Below are 21386 nucleotides of genomic sequence, written 5' to 3' on the forward strand. Positions count from 1 at the left end.
AGATGGCCCCATCATGGCATTGTTTTATTTCCTTGACATCAGCCCCCTCCCACCAAGGGATGGTAAAATTGTATGTTTATTCTGAAACATACAATTATAATGATCTTCTCTGTCTTGTCATGTCTGATTACGTGTCCCAAGGACAATTGCAACCTGATGAAAAATAGGCTGCTTCTTGACAGCTACGGTAGAAATTATTACTCTACTTAAAATGCTGCCCATCATTTTGTCATGATCTGCTACTAAGAATAAGAAGAATACTTTATTGTCATTGTACGCATATACATAGTATACCCATACAACGAAATTCACGTAACACCCAGAGACCAGGCCCAACACATGACAATCCCCCCTCCACATACACCAAAAATTTCCTGCCCCTAAACCACACAAGGACACAACATACTAAGTAATTCTGTCCAACAGTTCACTGACGGTGGCCCTTTAGTTCATTGTTGAGTGCAATTATAGCTCTGGGATAAAAACTATTCAGAAGACGAGTTAAGAAGCCACAGGTATGGAAGCTACAAATGGTGGTTCTTTCTTCACCTCTGGCATTCTTCTCCAACTTAATGGCTTTCTGATGGTGGTGATGGAATTGACCAGGGATTCTGGAAGGGGTAGACCAGCCTTGGCCACTTTTAAGATTTGTGGATTTCAACTTCCAGAATTCCTCAGCCAGGATGGATGTGAAGCCTTTTTTTAAAAAACGAACAACCATGAAAGTCCAGTTGCCTTTTGGGGGGAAAAAGAACCTTTGGGAAAACCATGACCTGGAGAATCTCCATAGATGACATCCCTGGTTCTTTCAATTTCCTTTCATAGGATTTAGTTGGTTCTTAATCTTCAACTCATCAACACTGCTATTTTGAAAGTGGTCCAGCCTCCCTTGCAGATGTGGTCCCAGGGACCCTCAGCTTTAGTTTACAGCTTCTGGAAATAAGCTGTATAAAACGGCCTCAGGCTTAGGCAGCTTTGAAGGAGCATCCACTGAATCAATAGCTCCTAATCTATTCTGAAAATAACTCTCATCCCATCAATATCAATTCTCTAGAAACAGATTGGCCATCTCTTCTCATTCTTGCAGAAGCTGGATAGGACACTAGATAATGGGCAAAATGTCCTGGTTATGATCCCAAACGGCTCTCCTCCAAATGGACAAATCTAACATTAGGAATTCATCCACGTCATATTAACCCCATCAGGAAAAACAACAACAGATCTTTGGATCTTTTGTTGGCATGGATGTTCTCATAATTTCTAGAGTCTAGAGGGCGCATGTGCCCATACCAACACACGAATGCACACGCAACACCCAACCCCCCAAGTGCATGCATGCATGACCCCCCCACACACACACACATTGGGGGGGGAGTTTTCGCCTTCCCCAGGCTCCGGAGGCTTTCCTGAAGCCTGGTGAGAGTGAAAGGGTGTTGGTACTTACCTGATACACCTCTTCTCATAGTGGGGGAGCAGTATCCAGAATGGGTTGACCTTATCTTCTTGTTGATTGGACTGAGTCAGATAAGCTCTTGGTATATGCCCCTGGTCCACCAGGCACTGCCCAGTTATTGGCAAAGAACCCTATCCAACCCGTTGTGCCATCCACTCCAGACCTTTGTTAAGGTTTCAAACTTTTTATTGAATTATAACTTGAACATGTTAGTGCAACATCCATCATAAAACACATTACATTACGATGACAGGGAGGGTCTGGATACTCCTCCCCCACTATGGGAAGAGGCGTATCAGGTAAGTACCAATGCCCTTTCTCCATAGTGAGGGGAGGAATATCCAGGATGGGACGTACCAAAGCTACCACATCCCTAGGGAGGGTAATATACTGAAGGCCCATGGCCAAACTACGCCTGGTGGAGTGTGTCCCCCGCTCTATGAACTGCCTGTAATACCCTGCGACCAAATGAAGCCTCCACCAAGGCAAAGGTATCCAATTTGTAGTTCCTCATGAAGTGTGAGGGGGAAGACCATGTGGCTGCCTTACATATCTCTGTCAATGAGGTCTGCATTGCCCAGGCCGCAGTGGTGGCCGCACTTCGTGTGAAGTGTGCTGTAATGGGGCTTGGTAACTGTATGCCCTGGGACTGGTAGGCCGTAGCAATGCAGGTTCTCAACCACCTGCCTATGGTGGTGGAGGTCACCTTCTTGCCCAGAGACCCCGGTTGGAATGAGACAAACAGGGCCTCAGACCTTCTATTTGGCCGGGTTCTTCAGAGGTAAATCCTCAGAGCCCTCCTTACGTCTAGGGTGTGCCACTTCCTCTCTAGTGGGTGAGAAGGTTCTGGACAAAAATTGGGCAAGATCAACTCTTGCGACCTATGAAAGCATGGACACACCTTAGGTATGAAGGAGGGGTCCAACCGCAACCCCACTCTGTCCTGGTGAAATATGCAGAGGTCTTCCTTAGCGGACAGGACCTGCAGCTCTGATATCCATTTGGTGGATGTGATGGCCACTAGAAACACCACCTTAAGGGTTAAAAACTTTAGAGACACAGTTCGCAATGGCTCAAATGGGGGGCCCATCAGAGCGTCTAGCACCTTGTGCAAGTCACAGGAAGGGTACCTGTGTACCGTGGGTGGTTTGAGGTTGGACGCCCCCTTCAGGAACTGCCTGACTAAGGGTTGGTGAGTGTCTGGGCTCTGCCGCACAGAAGCACGGATGAGATGGCCGAGACTTATCTCCTAATCGTGTTGGGAGCTAATCCTCTGTCCAGTCGTGCCTGGAGAAATTCCAGCACTAAGGGAATGGTGGCTCTCACTGGGTCCTGTCCCCAGGAGTTACACCATGTGGAAAAGGCCTGCCAGGCTGCGCCTTAAATGCTCTCCGTGGAGGGTCTTTGGGCAGCCTGGATAGTTTCCATTACCCTGGAGGAGAATCTTTCCTCCCTCAGGATGCTCCGCTCAACTGCCAAGCGGTCAACTGGAGCCATTGGGGTTCTGGGTGCTCCAGTGACCCCTGCCTGAGGGAGATCCTTTCCTGGGGAATCCTCCAAGCTCTGCCCACCAAGAGCGATTGGAGGTCTGCAAACCATGGCCTCCTGGGACAGTAGGGGGCAATCAGCACCACCTCCGTCCCCTCCCGAAATTTTTTTTGAATGACCCTGGGAATCGGGGGCAAGGGTGGGTATGCATAGAGAAGTCCCTGGGGCCACGGGCATCAGAGGGCGTCCACCCCCTCTGCCCCCTGTGTTTGGTACCTGGAGTTGGGTGTTGCGGGGGGTGACAAATAGGTCGACCTCCGGGCGACCGAAGCAGTCCATCACCTCACTGAAGATGGCCAGATGCAGTCTCCACTCTGAGTTGTCCACTTCTGCCCGGCTGAGCCAATCAGCTCTGATGTTCTCCACCCACGCTATATGTTCCGCCTTTAAGGAGAGAACATTCCTTTTGGCCCACTGACCCAGACTTTTGGCCTCCCACATAAGGGCCTTCGATTTGGAACATCAATGGAGGGTTGAGATAGCACCCCGGCCATGTCCTGATCCACATTGAAGAAGGTCTTGTCTATGGATGTGGGTGTCGGTCCCACTGTGGGGGCTGCCCACTGGTGCTTGACTGATTCAAGAAAGGCCTTGGGAGTTGGCACCGTGTCGGTCTCAATGGCCTCCTCATCAAAGATGGTTTCTGCAGAAAACCCCTAGTGTTGAAAATAAGACCCGGTCTTATTTTCGGGGAAAGACGGTACTTCACTTTCCATATAGAGGGGAAGAATGCCAGCTGGTCATTTCGTTTCTAGAGAAAGTTCTGTAGTTATGAACATTAGCAAGTTGTGGGGTCTTTTGACCTCTTATATGCTCATTTGATTGTTTACATGCCATCAAATTGGTGCTGACACTGGACAACCACACAGGTAGGTTTTTCTTCAATCAGAACAGAGCTGGAAGGGACCTTGGAGGTCTTCTAGTCCAACATCCTCCTTGAGCAGAAAACCCTAGATCCGTGATGGAGAACCTATGACACATGTGCTGGAAGTGGCTTGCAGAGCCATCTCTCCAGGCACGCCAGCCATCACCCATTGCTCTTCTGGGTCCTGGTGTGCACATGCACACTCACCAGCTAGTTTTCGGCACACACTGGGAAGCTAAGCTTCTGGTTTCCTCCATTCACATGTGCATCGACAAGCTGGACTTTGTGTGTGCATGCACACCAGAAATCAGAAGACCAGGTGACCGGCTTGCATGCATTCGCCAGAAACCAGAAGCTCAGCTTCCTGGCGTGTGCATGTGTGCTGGGGAACTGCTCTTCCGGTTTCCAGCACTTCCGCCGCGTGCGTGTTCCCGCTTCAGCACTCAGTACCGAAAAGGTTTGCCAACACTGCCCTATATCATTGATGTACCTTTCTCCATGACAGTCTCCAATCTGGTCTTCTAATGACACAGGTAACAATAAAGAATATTTGCAGCTCAGGGTTGAAATGAGAAGTCCTTGGTGCTCTCTGAACATGGCAGTTTTCTTGCAGACAAGACTACACTGATGATGTTAGCTAGTTTGGATAATGAAATGTCTGCAAGGAAACCGCCAAGCTCAGAGAGCACAAAGGACTCCCCATCACTACAACCCAGAATCGAGCTCTTGTTAAGGGATTGTATCAAATTCCTGAAGCCACACAGGGCTTTCTCTCTTTATTTCATGAACACAACATTTGTTCAGCAATAGAGGAGAACATTTGTAGCTCAGGGTGACCTGTGGTGTCCTTGGTGCTCTCTGAGCTTGGTTGTTTTCTTATGGACATTTCATGACCCAGCTAGGTAACATCAGTTCTAGAAGAGAGAGGGGTCTGCATAGAGGAGAGGAGGAGGAGAAGGAAGAGGACTGTGAAGTCCTTGGTGCTCTTTGAGCTTAATGCTTTTCTTGCCAATGTTTTATGATCCAACTAGGTAACATCATCAGTTCTAGAAGGGAGGGGGATATGGCCTCATTAGTTCACTAGAGAATGGTACTATCACTTCTCTCCGGTTCTTAATAGAATGATAGAGTAACTAAGTCCACCCACTCTGTGCTTCGTTGTCTTCGCCTTCCACCTATTCCAGCACTAGACACAACATAAACTAGGCATCGTGTTGTGAATCACTCTGCTTTTCCTTTTGGATATATAAATATTCCCGATGCAGCCTTGTGCAAATAACTTAATAACATCACGACTCTTGGTAAGGAACATTCAATGGTGCACTCCTTTTCCAGACATGTTCTGCTGAAAATTTTTGCCCAAGCAAAGACAAATGCCAGCCAGAAGGAGTCAGATGATAACAACTCTGCTGCTCGCCGGTGTTGTGGGGCAGAACAGTCCCATTCTATCCTATTGGAATCCACAGAGTCATTCTTTTGCAGCAGAGGCTGCTAAACTACAGTTCCCAGCAGACCCTGCCTGAACAAACAGTGAGAAGAGAGGCTGGGAAGTGTTGTTCCACATCTTCTGCATGGTCACTGAACCAACTGCAGTGCAGACGGACTCAGTATTCTGGGGGGGGGGGGGGAGAAAGAAGCAAGGAAAGAAAGAAAAATAAAGAAAGAATGAAAGACAAAAGAAGGGAGAGGGATGGAGGGAAGGAGGGACAGTGAGGAAAGAAAAAAGGAAGAGACAGAGAAGGAAGGAAGGAAGGAAGGAAGGCAGGAAGGAAGGAAGGAAGGAAGGAAGGGAGGGAGGGAGGGAGGGAGGGAGGGAGAGGGAGGGGGGAGGAACAGTGGAAAAAGATAGAGGGAGGGAAGGAGGGAAGGAAGGCAGGCTTGCAACATTGCCAAAATCCTGTAAATTCTCATCAAGAATGCCAAAATCTTATCCTATGTAGAGTTTCATGAGATTGTAAAAGATTTTGGCTTGTTTTTTGTTTTTTTAAACTGGTATATAATAGAAAATTGTTTGGTGGTACCCAAGACTTGCAAAAAAAAACCTATCACCATTTATTAGTTTAAAACATAAATCATCCACCCAAACCTAAATTATTATATCAAGCCACTTTATTGAATCCAATTCAGACAAATAAATCTTATAAATAATGTTGGCGAATTAAAACCATTCAGTCCCTCAGACCAGTCACAGCTGTGAAAACTGTAAATGTTGGGAATTTCCATATTTAAAGCATTACAATCTCCTTCTTCCACTAAAAAGTCTTAAAGAACAGTTTAAACACAGTTAATGTGGGGAGGGAGATGTCAATCCCTACCTGCAGGTTTCCAATGTAGAAGACATAACAGAAAAAGAAAAAAGATGGGGACAGAAGAAAAAAAAAGACAGACCCAGACACAACCTTCTTTGGGGAAGGAAAAACAACCTAAGACATTCAAGATGAAACAGTAACTTACCCCAAATGAAAGCAGATTAAATTTCCCAAACCAAGTATTCCCATGGACATAGAAATTTCACCCATTCTGATTATGGATAATCAGCAAATATTGTTTCCAAGATGATTCTCATTTGTACTTTCAACAATGAGACCATCAGCCCAGGGGTGAAATTCGGCAGGTTCTGGAGAATCGGTAGTGGAAATTTTGAATAGTTCAGAGAACCAGCAAATACCACCTCTGTCTGGCCCCAGGAGTGGGGAGGGAATGGAGATTTTGCAGTATCCTCCCCCTGGAGTAGGGAAGGAATGGAGATTTTGTAGTATCCTTCCCCTGGAGTGGGGAGGGAATGGAGATTTTGCAGTATCCTTCCCCTGAAGTGGGGAGGGAAAGGGGATTTTACAGTATCTTTCCCCTGCCGTGCCCCCCAAGCCACGCCCACAGAACAGGTAGTAAAAAAAATTGAATTTCACCACTGCATCAGCCATGTCCACTTGTAAAGTTACAACCTAACATGTTAACTCTTTAAGGGGATGCTGCCAAGCCTACTCCCTGAATCCTGCACAATAGTATTTTTGTGTCAACCTAATAATATGTGCCAATGTGTGTTCGTTTCAGTTGGAGATCAATGTCTGTGGGTTCCATTTTGCTTCTTTACTTCCATTTTCCTAGCCCTAACCATTTGCCTTCCTGCAGCTGCTGTTTGCCGGCAGTTCAAAAAACACACATCATTTTTACACGTCAGCTTAAAAGGTTCCTTTGTGCACAGCTTCTCACATCACTCCTTACACGTCAGGTTTAGAGAACAAGCTTTCCCCATGCACAAAATCACCAGCAACTGCCCTGTGGAAAACCCTGAACAAAAAGATGGGAACGACGATAAAACAATGTATTGATTTTAAACCAAAAACATTCTTTGTTGGGGATCTTGCCTGAAACTTATAACTTATAACTTGCCTATAACTATAACTTGCCTATAACTTATAACTTATAATATTTAATTATTCATGTATTAACAGCAGCTAGTATTTGCACAATATTGGAAAAGTGAAGTGATTCCTACTGAAGAGAAAGTAATTAGGAAAATATTAGAATGTGCAGAAATGAATAGACTAACACTAGGAATTAAGGAGAAGGAACAAACTAGTTATTATATGGTATGGGAAGCTTTTTATCAATGGTTAGAGACTAAAAAAATAAATTGGAAATAAAGGAAGAGGACAACAAGAAGAATAGAAGATACATTAAGACAGAGATAAGAATAAAATGGCAACTGATAACAGGAGTATGTTGAGAATAATTATGTTTAATGTTATTATTGTATTTTCATTAGAAGATACGTTATGAAGGAAATGAAGATTTACACATGGTATAATTGTTCAAGGTATATAATTTGTGGAAGGATGTTGCACAAAAATATTTGCACCCAGACGACACACTGCTTAAGGGGAGATGAAAGGTTCATAATTTTTAAAATGGAAAATTAAAAAAAAAAAGATGGGAAAGACAACAGCCCTCACCCAAATAAACCTTCCCTGTCTTCAAAGGGAGAAATCCTATACATTTCTCTGCATTTCAATACAATCTATTGCATTTTGCTGACGATTGTTTTCCTTGATTGTAAAAACAATTAACCCATAGAATGACTTGCCTTTCAGAAGCACTGAGGGTTTTTAAGAAGAGATTGGACAACCATTTGTCTGAAATAGTATAGGTACTCCTTGACTTATGACCACAGTTGAGCTTGCTAAGTTAGTAACACAGTCGTTAAGTCAATCTGGCTGCCCCATTGAAATTGCTTGTCAGAAGATCGTGAAAAGTGACCACATGGCCTTGGGGCACAGCAACGGTCGTAAGTATGAACCGTTTGCCAAGTATCTGAATTTTAATCACATGATCATGGGGATGCGGCCAAGGTGTAAGTGTGCCGTTGTAACTTTGAACGGTCACTAAATGAATTGTTGTAAACTGAGGACTACCTGTTTAGGGTTTCCAACCTAAGCAGGGGGTTGGACTAGAAAACCTCCAAAGTCCCTTCCCTCTGTTATTCTGTATCTCTTTATTAGCCTCACTATCTGGCCAACTGCATTCAAGCTCAGGAATTAAGCAGGGACATCCTTGGTAACTACTTGGATGGGTGACCACTAGAGGATTCACAGGCTGTGGGTTAGCCTGGGAAGGAAGTGGCTCTTTTAAAAAGGAGAAGAGCCCGGCCAAGGCCACTAGCCTTTGATCATTATGATCTTGTCTACCTGAAAGAACTTGAATCCAGAACAAAGAAAGGACAACAATTTAATCCGAGTTAATGAAAACTAATTTTTAGGTTGCATTCCCATCTATTACCTAGGGTTTGTATCTTCCTTTTTATGTCTGTATTTGCACCACACCCCCATCCTGCCTACTGAATTAATGATTTCCTGAGTTCACACAATATACTGGAGTCTATACTAACGAGTGGACAATTGAGACAGAATAACTGAGTTGGAAGGGGCCTTGGAATAGGGGTGAAATCCAGCAGATTCTGACAGGTTCTGGAGAACCAGTAGCAGAAATTTTGGGTAGTTCAGAGAACTGGCAAATACCACCTCTGGCTGACCCCAGAAAGGGAGGGAATGGAGATTTTACAGTATCCTTCCCCTGGAGAGGGGAGGGAATAGAGATTTTACAGTATCCTTCCCCTGGAGAGGGGAGGGAACAGGGATTTTGCAATATACTTCCCCAGAGAGGGAAGGGAATGGGGATTTTGCAGTATCCTTCCCCTGGAGAGGGGAGGGAATAGAGATTTTACAGTATCCTTCCCCTGGAGAGGGGAGGGAACAGGGATTTTGCAATATACTTCCCCAGAGAGGGAAGGGAATGGGGATTTTGCAGTATCCTTCCCCTGGAGTGGAGAGGGAATGGGGATTTTGCAGTATCCTTCCCTTTGAGAGGGGAGGGAATGGAGATTTTGCAGTATCCTTTCCCTGGAGAGGAAAGGGAATGGGGATTTTGCAGTATCCTGCCCCTGGAGAGGAGAGGGAATGAGGATTTTGCAGTATCCTTCTCCTGGAGAGGGGAGGGAATGGGGATTTTGCAGTATCCTTTCCCTGGAGTGTGGAGGGAATAGGTATTTTAGTTTTAGTTTAGTTTTAGTTTTATTATTATTTATAGGCCGCCCTTTTCCCTGAGGGGACTCAGGGCGGCTTACAAAATATAGGGAGGGGGGTACAAAACAGTAAACATAAAACGATACATAGTAAAAATAGTACACAACATTCATTCATCATTCGGGTGGGGACAGATTACGATCTTTATCCCCAGGCCTGACGGGATAGCCAGGTCTTGAGGGCTGTGCGGAAGGTCTGGACGGTGGTGAGGGTACGAATCTCCATGGGGAGATCGTTCCAAAGGGTCGGAGCTACTACTGAAAAGGCTCTCCTCCGTGTGGTTGCCAGTCGACACTGACTGGCAGATGGAACTCGGAGGAGGCCTAATCTATGCGATCTAATAGGTCGCAAGGAGGTAATTTTGCAGTATCCTTCCCCTGGAGAGGGGAGGGAATGGAGATTTTGCAGTATCCTTTCCCTGGAGCGGGGAGGGAAATGGAGATTTTGCAGTATCCTTCCCCTGGAGTGGAGAGGGAATGGGGATTTTGCAGTATCCTTCCCTTGGAGAGGGGAGGGAATGGGGATTTTGCAGTATCCTTTCCCTGGAGAGGGGAGGGAATGGGGATTTTGCAGTATCCTTTCCCTGGAGAGGGGAGGGAATGGAGATTTTGCAGTATCCTTTCCCTGGAGAGGGAAGGGAATGGGGATTTTGCAGTATCCTTCCCCTGGAGATGGGAGGGAATGAGGATTTTGCAGTATCCTTCTCCTGGAGAGGGGAGGGAATGGGGATTTTGCAGTATCCTTTCCCTGGAGTGGGGAGGGAATGGAGATTTTGCAGTATCCTTCCCCTGGAGAGTGGATGGAATGGAGAGTTTACAGTATCCTTTCCCTGGAGTGTGGAGGGAATAGGTATTTTGCAGTATCCTTCCCCTGGAGAGGGGATGGAATGGAGATTTTGCAGTATCCTTCCCCTGGAGTGGGGAGGAAATGGAGAGTTTACAGTATCCTTTCCCTGGAGGGGGGGAATGGGGATTTTGCAGTATCCTTCCTCTGCCACACCTGCCACACCCACCAAGCCACACCACACCAACCAAGCCACCTCCACAGAACTGGTAATAAAAAATTGAATTTCACCACTGCCTTGGAGGTCTTTTAGTCCAACTCCCTGCTCAAACAGGAGACTCTATACCTCTGATGGCAAACCTATGGCACCCGTTCCAGAGGTGGCACACAGAGACCTCTCTGTGGGAACGTGTGCCATTGCCAGCTGCTGTTCTGGTTTCTGGCATATACATGCACACTGGCCAGCTGGTCTTTGCAAGTGCCGGAGTACCAGAAAACGCCCTGAAAATGGCCCCCAAAACAGCCAAAAACAAGGCTGTGTTTCAGGCTATTTTCAGGCCATTTCCAGGCTGGTTTTTTGGCTGTTTTCCGGGCAAAAGCTGCCTGAAAACGGCCCAAATAATGGCCTGAAAAATGGACAAAAAACAGGCATGTGCACACACCAGCCAGCTAGTCTTCACGTTTCTGGAGCTTCGGTGCCCGCACATGCACACACATGCACGGTGAGGCACTCAGTGATGGACAGTTTCACCATCACTGCCCTATACCATTTCAGGAAAATGTCTGTCCTCTCTCTTTTGAAAAGCCTCTTGTGTTGGAGCACCCACAACTTCTAAAGGCAACTCATCCCATTGATTTATGGTTCTCGTCGTCAGGAAATTTCTCTTTAGTTCTAGGTCGCTTCTCTCCTTGGTTAGTTGAGCTGAGTTCCTGCAGTACATTAAATCCCCCAGACTTAAAACAAGACAGTTTTGGCATGTTGGGCAAACACAACCACAAGTCTTGTTACAGAATGGGACAGCGATGCCTATGTATTTAATCCATTTTCTTTCTGTTACATTAACAATTTCAATTTTGTGGTTGGTTGTGGAATGATTTTACATGAAATCCTAATAAAAAAACCAAGGAAATTCCACTCCCTTCCTTTGTGGCTGAGCTAAATCAGATGTTACTCTTGCAAGTCAACACTCAATGTCTATTGACTAATATCTCAGATGTACAATGAGCCATTGTGATTCTTTTGCTTTATCTCATAAGTTAAGGGTGGGGTCTAAAATCTTGTAGTTGCCTCAGTTGATAGAATCAGCCCAACAGCAATTTCTCCAAAATGACTGCATGGAACCAATGGCTTGGAGCAAGCTGATGCATGGATGGATGGATGGATGGATGGATGGATGGATGGAACGAGGGAGGGAGGGAGGGAGAATAAAGAATACTGGAGTTGGAAGGGACTTTAGGAGTCTTCTAGTCCAACTCCCTACTCAAGTTATATCATTTCAGACAACTGCTTGTCCAATCTGTTCTTAACAACCTCCAGTGATTGAGCGCTCACAACTTCTGAAGGCAAGTCATTCCACTGATTGATTATTCTAACTCCCAGAATCCTGGGAATTTCTGCGTGTTGAAACCCACCCATTTGCAAATTTGCCAAGGTTGAAAAGTACTGGCCTAAAGTTAGCAATGGTGAATATGGAAATGAGAGCCAGAGTGATGAAAGTATTGGAGCAAAATTCAGGAGATCCAATTTTATTCCCTCTTCCCAAGGAAGCACTGCATGGACTTCAGGCCAGTCCTTCCCTTTCGGCTTCAGAATCTGATGTAGCTGCTGGGTCGATCCAGGTTCTATTCTATTTCCAGCCCTAGAAGTCCACTAAATGACTTCGGCCCAGTCCTTCCCCCTCAGCTCGAGAGCACATGTGATGCAGTGGAGAAGGTTTTACACCAGATGTGAGGAGACCCGAGCTCCCCACCCCCTGTCACAGAGGTCCCTGGGCACTTGGACCAAGTTCTCTTCTCTCAGCCCAAGCCCTCTCATAGGATTGGTACTGTGGAGAAAATGGGAAAAGGAGAATATTGTGTCCCTCTCCCTGAGTTTCACAGAATGGTGGGATCTCATGGACAACCTTCAGTCTCAAAAGACTGTGGTATCGTGGTCTGGAAAGAGGTCAAAGCTGGAGTGTCCCCTCCAGAGCACAAGGCCTAGGTAGATTAATATGGAGGATGGACTGCTACTCAAGCAGCAGATCCCCCCCTCTCCGCATCGCTGAATTAGTCCAATGGAATGGCAGAGCCAATACGATTGGTTCCAGCTGCGTCACAGGAGTTACCAAAACGGGGTTGTACACAGTCACAAACTGCTTCTGGGACTTCGACTCCAGATTTTGCCTCGAGGTTGACTCCTGAAGCCTTTTCCAGTAGTGGATAGAGCCACAAGGCAGTTTCCGCACCCCCTCCATCACAGAGGTCCCTGGGCACTTGGCCCCAGTTCTCTTCTCTCAGCCCAACCCATCTCACAGGATTGGTACTGTGGAGAAAATTGGAAGAGGAGAATATTGCGTCCTTCTCCCTGAGGTTCACAGAATGGTGGGATATGCATCTAACAACCGTATAAATAAATGAAACTACATAAATAAATAAGATTAGAGATGCTAAGTACTAGGAGAAAGGATGAGCTTGGAAACTCAGCAAAAAAAGTCCAATCTGGTTGAATTGACACAACTAAACTCTACTAATGGTTTGACAAATCTCAGTGGCTGTATTCACCTTACTTGATGTTCCTCAACATTAAACGCTGGCTTAATTGGTGCCCTGTTTGATCCAACATGCTAAGATAGTAATGAGGTTATCACATCACAAGCTGAATCACAAGTTACCCATCTCTATTTTTACCATCTTTACTATGTTGTTCAAGTCCAGTAAAAAATGATGCTCTAGCCCAAAAAAAAGATTCCACCAAAGTTCATTCTCTTCCTGAAGCATCAAAAAATTGCCTTGATGCCCAAGTTCTGCACTGCCCAAAGATGCACACTCTAGTGATCTCAGGAGGATGTAAAGGAGGGGTGTCCAACCTTAGCAACTTTAAGACTTATGGACCTCAACTCTCAGAATTCTCCAGCCAGCCATGGGGAAGCCCACAGGTCTTCAAGTTGCCAGAGCTGGACATTCCTGATGGAAAGTTTGCTATGGTCTCCAGCCCAATTCACCCTTTGAAATAATGGTGTGCATCACTTTTATTCAAGGACCCTTTATTTAACAAAACTTCTCACTTGAAAGAGAATATTTAGAGTTCTTCCAGTCTTCGGCAGCTTCCTGTTCATTCCATTTATCAGATCATTGACCACAATGAGCAAAATTAACGAGGAGACAAAGACTGTGATGAAATGCAGTATAGGAAGAAAGCAGGGACTTAAAGAAACATTTTACTCCTGAGCGTTTCAGTTTTGAAGGAGAAAGTATTGCGTCAAAAGACATGGGGAAGACTCATCAGCCATGTTGGAAATCTGTAGGATCAACATATTCTGTACTCCCTTCCTGTTCTGACTTAGGCTCCCCGAGACAGTAAAAATCACACACTTCGTCCCAAAAACCCTCTTTTTATTTAAACGGCTGTGAATTATGTTCATTCACAGCCTGTAATGATTCACAGTCTGTGAAGAGTCCGACAGAAGTCTGCCACAGTCTTTCAGGGTAAGGTTGATAAGCACCCACCTTTATCTTCCTTGAAACACTGCCAAAGACCTTATTGCCAATTAGTTTTGCAAGGCCAAACAGAGCACAGAGTCAAATGGAGTCTCTCAGAGTTTCAACCGACCAGAATGAACAAAATTGCTTCCTGCAAAGGCTCACATCTGTTTGCTCCTCCTTTATGTCTTATGGGAGGGGCCAATCATCTCCAAGCCTTACACCCGAGTTACCCCTTTTGTCTTAACTGTTCTTGCCTTCTGGCAGCTCTGCACTGTGCACACTGGGAACAGGCTTCCCCTGTTCCTCTGCCTCGCTGATGTCAGGCTCTGGAGGCAGCACAAAACTACCAGATGGCCCCCCTCTGCCTCCGATGCAGAGCCCTCATCCGAGCCTTCCCCAGACTCCAGGACTGGCCCATGTTCCTCCCCAACCTCCTCACTTTCCAACTCTGCTGCCAGCTCCACAGGCCACCGGCAGACCACAACACTTCCAGAGAAGAGAACAACTAAGAGCAATCAAGTTGAATCTACACTCCCAGAGATCTTACCACCGAAGCACAGTTGATGATCAGTGAACTGAAGACTGCCCAGGCTTCATGGTTGACCCCTTTCTGCAGAAGGCCTTTCAAACCTTCTCAAAACAAAGCACCCCTAAACCAAAATTCAGAAGCCCCCTTCTTTGCTGTTCTGAGAAGATTTCTGCATCTTGCCTTCATCTGCAAGTCTTGGATGATCCGAGCCGTCATTCCCAGCAAGGGCTCCTGCTATTTTGCCCAGCCACCTTCTGCAGATCCCCCCACCTCCTCCTTTCCCACAGTCTCCATCATCCCCAGCCCACTCTTCTTCTTTCCCTTTCCCAAACTTTCTGTTTCCTCATCCCATGCATCCTGTGGTCCATATTTCCCATCTGGCTGCTTCCTTTGCATCCTTTGGCCAATTCCCCTTTCCTTCCCCTTTGCTGTCACCAGCTGTGCCTCTGGCCATCCAGAACTAAATTCAGTGTGATCATGTCTGAATGAAGGAGGTGCCGCCGAGAGCCACTTGAGGCCAGTCCTCACAAGGGTCCAACATTTGCTATTATCCTTCCCTGTTCCTACTCCCAACACGACAATAGACAGTCCGTTTGGAGTCTCCCAACACACAAACACACAGGGCTCCTAACCCCACCAAGTCTGGTCTTTGACCCATTAATCCAGACCATCCCTCAGTGCCCTGCAGAGACAGCATAACCGGGTCAGTTCCCAGACCAGAAGCAAGCAAGGGCCGAGAATCACAAGCAAAGACAGAAGCCACCATGTTCTTTCTTAGTGTTTATCAAGAGGGTGAGAAGCAAAGTGCACGCACTGAGCGTGGTTACAGAACAAACCAACTGCATCCAAGCCCCCTGTGCAAGTGGTACGAACAACCTCGCTTTTAGAGAGACCGGGCGGGGACCGAAAGAGCCGCCCTTTTGTGAGACATCAGGAATAAACCACTGGGAATCCCAGGCCCCTCTCCGTAGAGCTTAAGGTGCAGGGATCGGGGGAGACACTCCCAACCCGATGCTGCATTTAGCCCAGGCTCTCCTCTCTGTCGGCTACCGGATTTGCTTCTCTTTCCAGCCATTGACCCCCTCAAGAAGGAAAAGCCTCTGGATGCTGAAGGAAGGCACACACGGCAGGGAAGAGGCTGCTTCTGCAGAACAATCAGCAGAGGCAGCTTCCCCACTTGGATAATAGAATGGCACACAGTTCGGGAACAAAGGGGCAGCCAGAAAAACAATCCCCCCTTTTCTTTGGGGAGCAGGAATGAGTCACACACCTGGGAGCAGAACCAAGAATTCCCCTCTCTCCCCATTGGGGTGGGGGGGGGACCTTCCCTTCCAGGAGCAAGCGGGAGGCAGGTGCAATTCAAAGGCATGTTGGCCAGACATCTGGGCAAGTAAACTGCCAGGCACCCTCCCTCCCTCCCACCCTCCCGCCTTCAGATCAAAGCCTGGTATTGTTAGCTTTTGACATGCAGCCACCAAGGCTACTTCAGCTATGACATCTGTGATTACAAGCCAGGCGGTGGCAAGGGAGACATGGAGAGAGAGAGAGAGAGAGGGAGGGAGGGAGGGAGGGAGGGAGGGAGGAAAGGAAGGAAGGAAGGAAGGAAGGAAGGAAGGAAGGAAGGAAGGAAGGAACCCTCCCTTCACTCAAGGAATGAAATGGCAAGCCTAGCGATGCAAGGAAAACCCCAGGCTGTGCAACGCAGAAGGAAGCCCCCCTTGCCAGAGGTGTGTTTATCCGTCTTCCCTCCCATCCATGTCGGACATTGTCTGCCTTCTCGGCTCTCCTCTTTTGTCAAGCACACAGGCCACCCCAGCAAAAACACTTGGGGCCTTGGACAGCAGGTGTGGGAGGGGGAGGAGGGGGAACCGGGGGGGAGAGGAATAGGGTGGAGAGGAGACATTACCTGCAGTGTGTCCTGTCATACTGCTTCCAGACCATCCACCTCTCGGGAGGAAAGAAAAAGACCTTGAGGAATGAACGCCCGCCTGGGCATGCACGAGAGAGGCGGGGCGGGGGCCACCGGAGAAAGGCACGTTCCTGGTTTAGTCCATCCAAGGGTCTTCGTTCCCCCAAAAGCCACTCCTGACCTCCAAACCAGCATTAATAGCTGGGATGCTTCAGTGCCTCCTTGCTGTTCCCTAGCTCATGCTGTCATCAGGTTTCCACAGCCCGGATTGGCTGCAGGAAAGCAGATAATAATACTACTAATAGCACTGGCAGAGCTGGAGTCGACAAATCTTATGTTTCAAAGACCGGCAGCTTCCAGAACTGCAAGGAGGGAGACCCAGGGCGGAAACTTGCATTCAGCCACACACCCAACTTAGCTGGCTGCAGGCTGCTGTCCGGTGGTCAGAAACTGAGCCTTACAGAAAGCACAAGGCTCCCCCCCACCCAGGAATCAAAGAAAGCCCCAGTAACAAGAACAGCAAAGAGGGGGTGCTGCCAACATCAGAAGAGAATTGAGGGGGGTGTTAGCCAGGAAAGAAAAATCCCAGGAAGGAAGGAAAGAAGGGAGGGAGGGAGGAAGGAAGGGGGGAGGGAGGAGAAAGGAAAGAAGGAAGGAAGGAAAAGAGAGGGAGGAAGGGAGGAAAAGGGAGGAGGAAGAAGTAAAGAAGGAAGGAAAGAAGGTAGGAAGAAAGGAAGGAAGAAAGGAAGAAGGAAAGAAGGACAGGGAAGGGAGGGAGGGAGGGAGGGGAAGGATGGGAGGGATAGAGGGGAAGGGAGGGAGGGAAGGGAGGGAGGGAGGGAGGAAGAAAGGTGGGAAGGAAGAAAGGAAGGAAGGAAGGGATAGATGCAAAAACCAGATCATATGGGACTAGCGTTTACTGCTCTGTGGTCAAGAGGACTCTTCCCTCTCAAAAAGAATCTAATGTCAGAAGGCAAAAGACAGAGGCAACCCAATTCGCCAGAACATTTAAGGAAAATGGAAGTTGGTCTGCCCAAATTCAAAACAAGGTTTTGAAAGTCTTGCCTAGTGGTTTGGAATTCTGTTTGTCAAGTTTATCCCCCCCCCACTTTGCAAGAGAGAATATGAGACGATCTCCAGAATCCAGCCAAACCTGCAGGATTCGTCCCTTCTACCCAATGACAGAATAGCCAATATCTCTTTCTTCAATCAGCCAGGGGCCTTTTATGACCAGTGTCCACTTTAAAACCATTTTTTAAAGAATACCAACAAAGAAGAAAGGAAAGCAGAATCATGAACATCTGTATATGCTTTTTTTTAAAAAAAACATAAGTAGTATTTATTGAATTTTTTAACATTTAAAAGTCAAAACACAAATTTTCACATAACAGCTTTTCCATATCAGTATCCATCTCTTTCATAACAATCTTATTTACAGAAAAATCTATCTCTATATCATTATCCTAAGTTATAACATTTAAATACACTCTATATATTATACTTTTGCTGTTTGTACCTCAAATTTGCAGCAAACCTACAAACCTGTCTCGTTCTTCACCAGACATAAACAAATAAAAATGGGCCTCTTCTGATACAGAACTGACTTTTGGAGTTGAAGCATTAATTCCAGAGCAACCTGAAGAAGTGTTAACTTTCTCCATGGAGAACATTTCTGCTAATGCTGAAACTTTTGACATTAAGGGATTTATGTTGCTATGATGAAACCTCTTGAGACCATGGAGTCGACAGTGTTGCCTTGCCACACTTCAAAAAATTTAGATTACATAATACTACACACAATATACAAAGAATATCTACAGCACCCCAAGCCAGCTGACGAACCATCTTAAGAGTCCACCTAAAAATCAGAAACCAGAGTTATGTCCCCTGCTAGGAGACAGGTGTGTTCAAACAACATGCTTACCAGAAACTGGATGAATGTATATTCACACAAGGGATGAAATATAATCTAACCCAACAGACTAGGTTTGCCCATTCTCTCTTCCCCAGAATAACCAGGGTTACAGGGAATAAACCTTAGTAGGTTGTATGAATGGAGCCATCAGATTTTCAACTGACTTTATACAGTGTGGACACAACCTACATCATGAGCAAGAAGTCCATGTTTATTTAGCATGACAGAATGTGAATCTGGCTTCTATTAACAAGAAATAATGGAAACATCATATGGGGGAGCTCATATTACCAGTATATACCAGTTAGAACTGGGAAGATACAGATACAAGTATACAAGGCATGGCCTGGGGTTGGATTATTTCCTTGTTGTATAGCCTACTTTGGCCACCTAATGAGAAGGAAGGACTCACTGGAGAAGAACCTGATGTTGGGAAAGATTGAGGGCAAAAGAAGAAGGGGCAGCAGAGAATAAGGTGGCTGGATGGAGTCACTGAAGCAGTCGGCATGAGCTTAAATGGACTCCAGAGGATGGTAGAGGACAGGAAGGCCTGGAGGAATGTTGTCCATGGGGTCTAGATGGGTCAGACATGACTTTGCAACTAACAATAACAATATCTGATATTTGATTGCCAAATGCTGGAAACTAGAAGTTCCAGACTAGGAAGATGTATGGTCTTGATCCAAATGAGTTCTTCTGATGTTCTTCAGGAGACAGAGCTGCACTAGATATAGGAACCAAGATGTCCATGATTGCCAATGTCTCTCTGGAACTTCCTTTGGTGCTTCCTGGGCTCGTGTGCATATCAGTTAAGTCAGGCACACAACAAAGCAGAGAAAGGCTACCTTTTGTTCATATTAGTTAAAATGGATAACACAATCATTACTGTCCAAGATGGAAGGTTGTTGCCTAATGCTTTGCTCAGAAATGTGTCAAAGAAAAAGAATTGGGGTTGGTAGAAGGCCAGAGAAGGCCAATGAGGAGAGACCTCAGCACTTGGTCTTCTGGGAAATGAAGTATTTGTGACCTTGAAAGAGTGTAGAGAAAAGCAACAAAGATGATTAGGGGACTGAAGGCTAAAACATATAAACATTGCTGGAATTGGGTATGTCTAGTTTAATAAAAAGAAGGACTAGGGGAGACATGGTAGCAGGGACTGCCACACAGAAGAGAAGGTCAACCTATTCTCCAAAAGCACCTGAAGGCAGAACAAGAATCAATGGATGGAAAATAATCAAGGAGAGAATCATCCTAGAACTAAGGAGAAAAGGAGAATATTGTGTTAACTCTAATATGTAGAGTTAATGTTCAACTTTAACTCTAAACCCACCCATCCACCTAGAGATCTGAGAAAATTGCAGATCCAAATGAAGTTAGAAGCCACTCTTACTGTTCTTATTTTGCGTGATGTCTACTGCAACCACATAAGCATATTGCAAGCCCCTTCAAGGTTAAATGGGGAGAATATTTCTGAGCACATAAAGCAGCATTTCTGTTTCTTTTTGCAACCCATCGGAGTTGCGGAGAAATCTTAGCAAGATCCAAGAAACTTCAGGAATAAAGATCAAGATGTGTGGAGAGGAAGATACCCGAAAGAAAAGTAATACATGTTTTATTCAAATAGGCATATTTCATGGTCAAGAATAGACGTGTGGATGTCAAAAGAATTAATAGCTGAAACACACGATTGACATAGAAATGAGTACACGGACAGATCACAATCCAATAATAATGACATGGAAAGGACAGAGAAAAAGAATGAGATGAACATTAAATCAAAAACTGTTAAATGAAAAGGATTTCCAGCAATATATGGAAAAAAAACTGACCTTTTTTGCTTATAAAGGAAAACACAAAAGAGGATACGTCACTACAGAATGTGTGGGATACTAGCAAAGCATATATTAGAGGACTGGCAATGACATTTTTAGGAAAAAGGAATAAACAGAATAGGCAAACACAAAAGAGGCTGGAAGAAGAGTATAAGTGGGTTAGAGAAAGAATTACAGAAAAATCCACAAAATAAAATAAAAAAAAGAACTTGATGGGCCTGCCAAAAATTAAGTTGAATCTAATTTTAAATGAAGACCTGGCAAATAAAATAAAATTAACAAGACATTTTTTTTGAAAATGCAAATAAAGCAGGCAATGGTTGGCTTATAAGATGAAAAAGGAGAAAGAAAAAAAAGTTAATAAATCAGGGGAAAGGATAAAGGTCCTCTTCCTAATCTCACTGTTTTCTCCTGGCACCTGTGATGCACATCCTTTCAACCTACCAGCCACACAAATCCTGAGATCAGCAATCCTGAAAGATTATTATATTTTTTTTTGGGGGGGGGGGTTGTTTCTTTTTAAGTCTTTTTATTCTTTGCTTTCTTTGCTGTGCTTCACACAGATAAAGATGCTTTACGACAGAGGATGCATTTTAAAAAAAGGGAGCAGGAATAGCACGGAAAACTCAACAGTCAGGTTTTGGACTGGCTGTGGACTATGATGTCATGGTTTCCCAGCTCAGCTGTGATTGGCTGGATGGGAGCGGAGCATCTGCTGAGAGCTTAAGGGGCTGGTTAGACGCTGGAGGTTCAGACTTTTTCAGAACAGCTTTGCATCAGGGCTGGTTGTTGTGACAACCTGGTCACAGTCAGAAGCTCCTCCTGATAATGGAATAAAAAAAAACCTCTAGCCCACCTCTCCCCTAAAAAAAAACCCCACCCCAGTCTTCCATGTGAAGTGATTCTTGGTCTGGTTTGCTTGTGCAACCTTTGTCCACTGCAAACGACCTGAGAGATAAGAAAACCTGTAAGGACAGATAACCGCAGATGGAACGCCCCAATTCTGCTCATTCCCAACAGCTGTTCATGCATAAGTAGAAAGGTTTGCTAGTCCCAGGCCCAGGAGACAGAAATGGGGTTTTTAAAAGGTTGATTCAGAAGCTGACAGTTCTCTTTGATCCTTTTGTCAGCTCTCTGAACTTAAAATTAATAAAAAGCAACAAATTGAGCAATGCTGCTCAGTCTCCTGCTAGGCCAGTTCTAATCTTAACCATTTTAAGATATGTGGACTTCAATTCCCAGAATTCCCCAGCCAGCCATGCTGGCTGGGGAATTCTGAGAGTTGAAGT

At 45.6% G+C, this 21386-nt stretch overlaps 1 protein-coding gene across 1 annotated transcript in view; it reads left to right on the top strand.

The window, feature by feature from the left end:
* The first annotated feature begins 2118 nt into the window (after positions 1-2118).
* CHRDL1 (chordin like 1) overlaps positions 2119-21386 on the top strand; it is a 169680-nt gene continuing 150412 nt past the window's right edge. The window contains exon 1 of the mRNA XM_032228531.1: positions 2119-2234. Coding sequence (XP_032084422.1) covers positions 2119-2234 — 116 coding nt within the window. The remainder of the gene's footprint in view (positions 2235-21386) is intronic.

The sequence above is a fragment of the Thamnophis elegans genome, chromosome 12 (genome assembly GCF_009769535.1).
Source record: "Thamnophis elegans isolate rThaEle1 chromosome 12, rThaEle1.pri, whole genome shotgun sequence".
Taxonomy (NCBI): domain Eukaryota; kingdom Metazoa; phylum Chordata; class Lepidosauria; order Squamata; family Colubridae; genus Thamnophis; species Thamnophis elegans.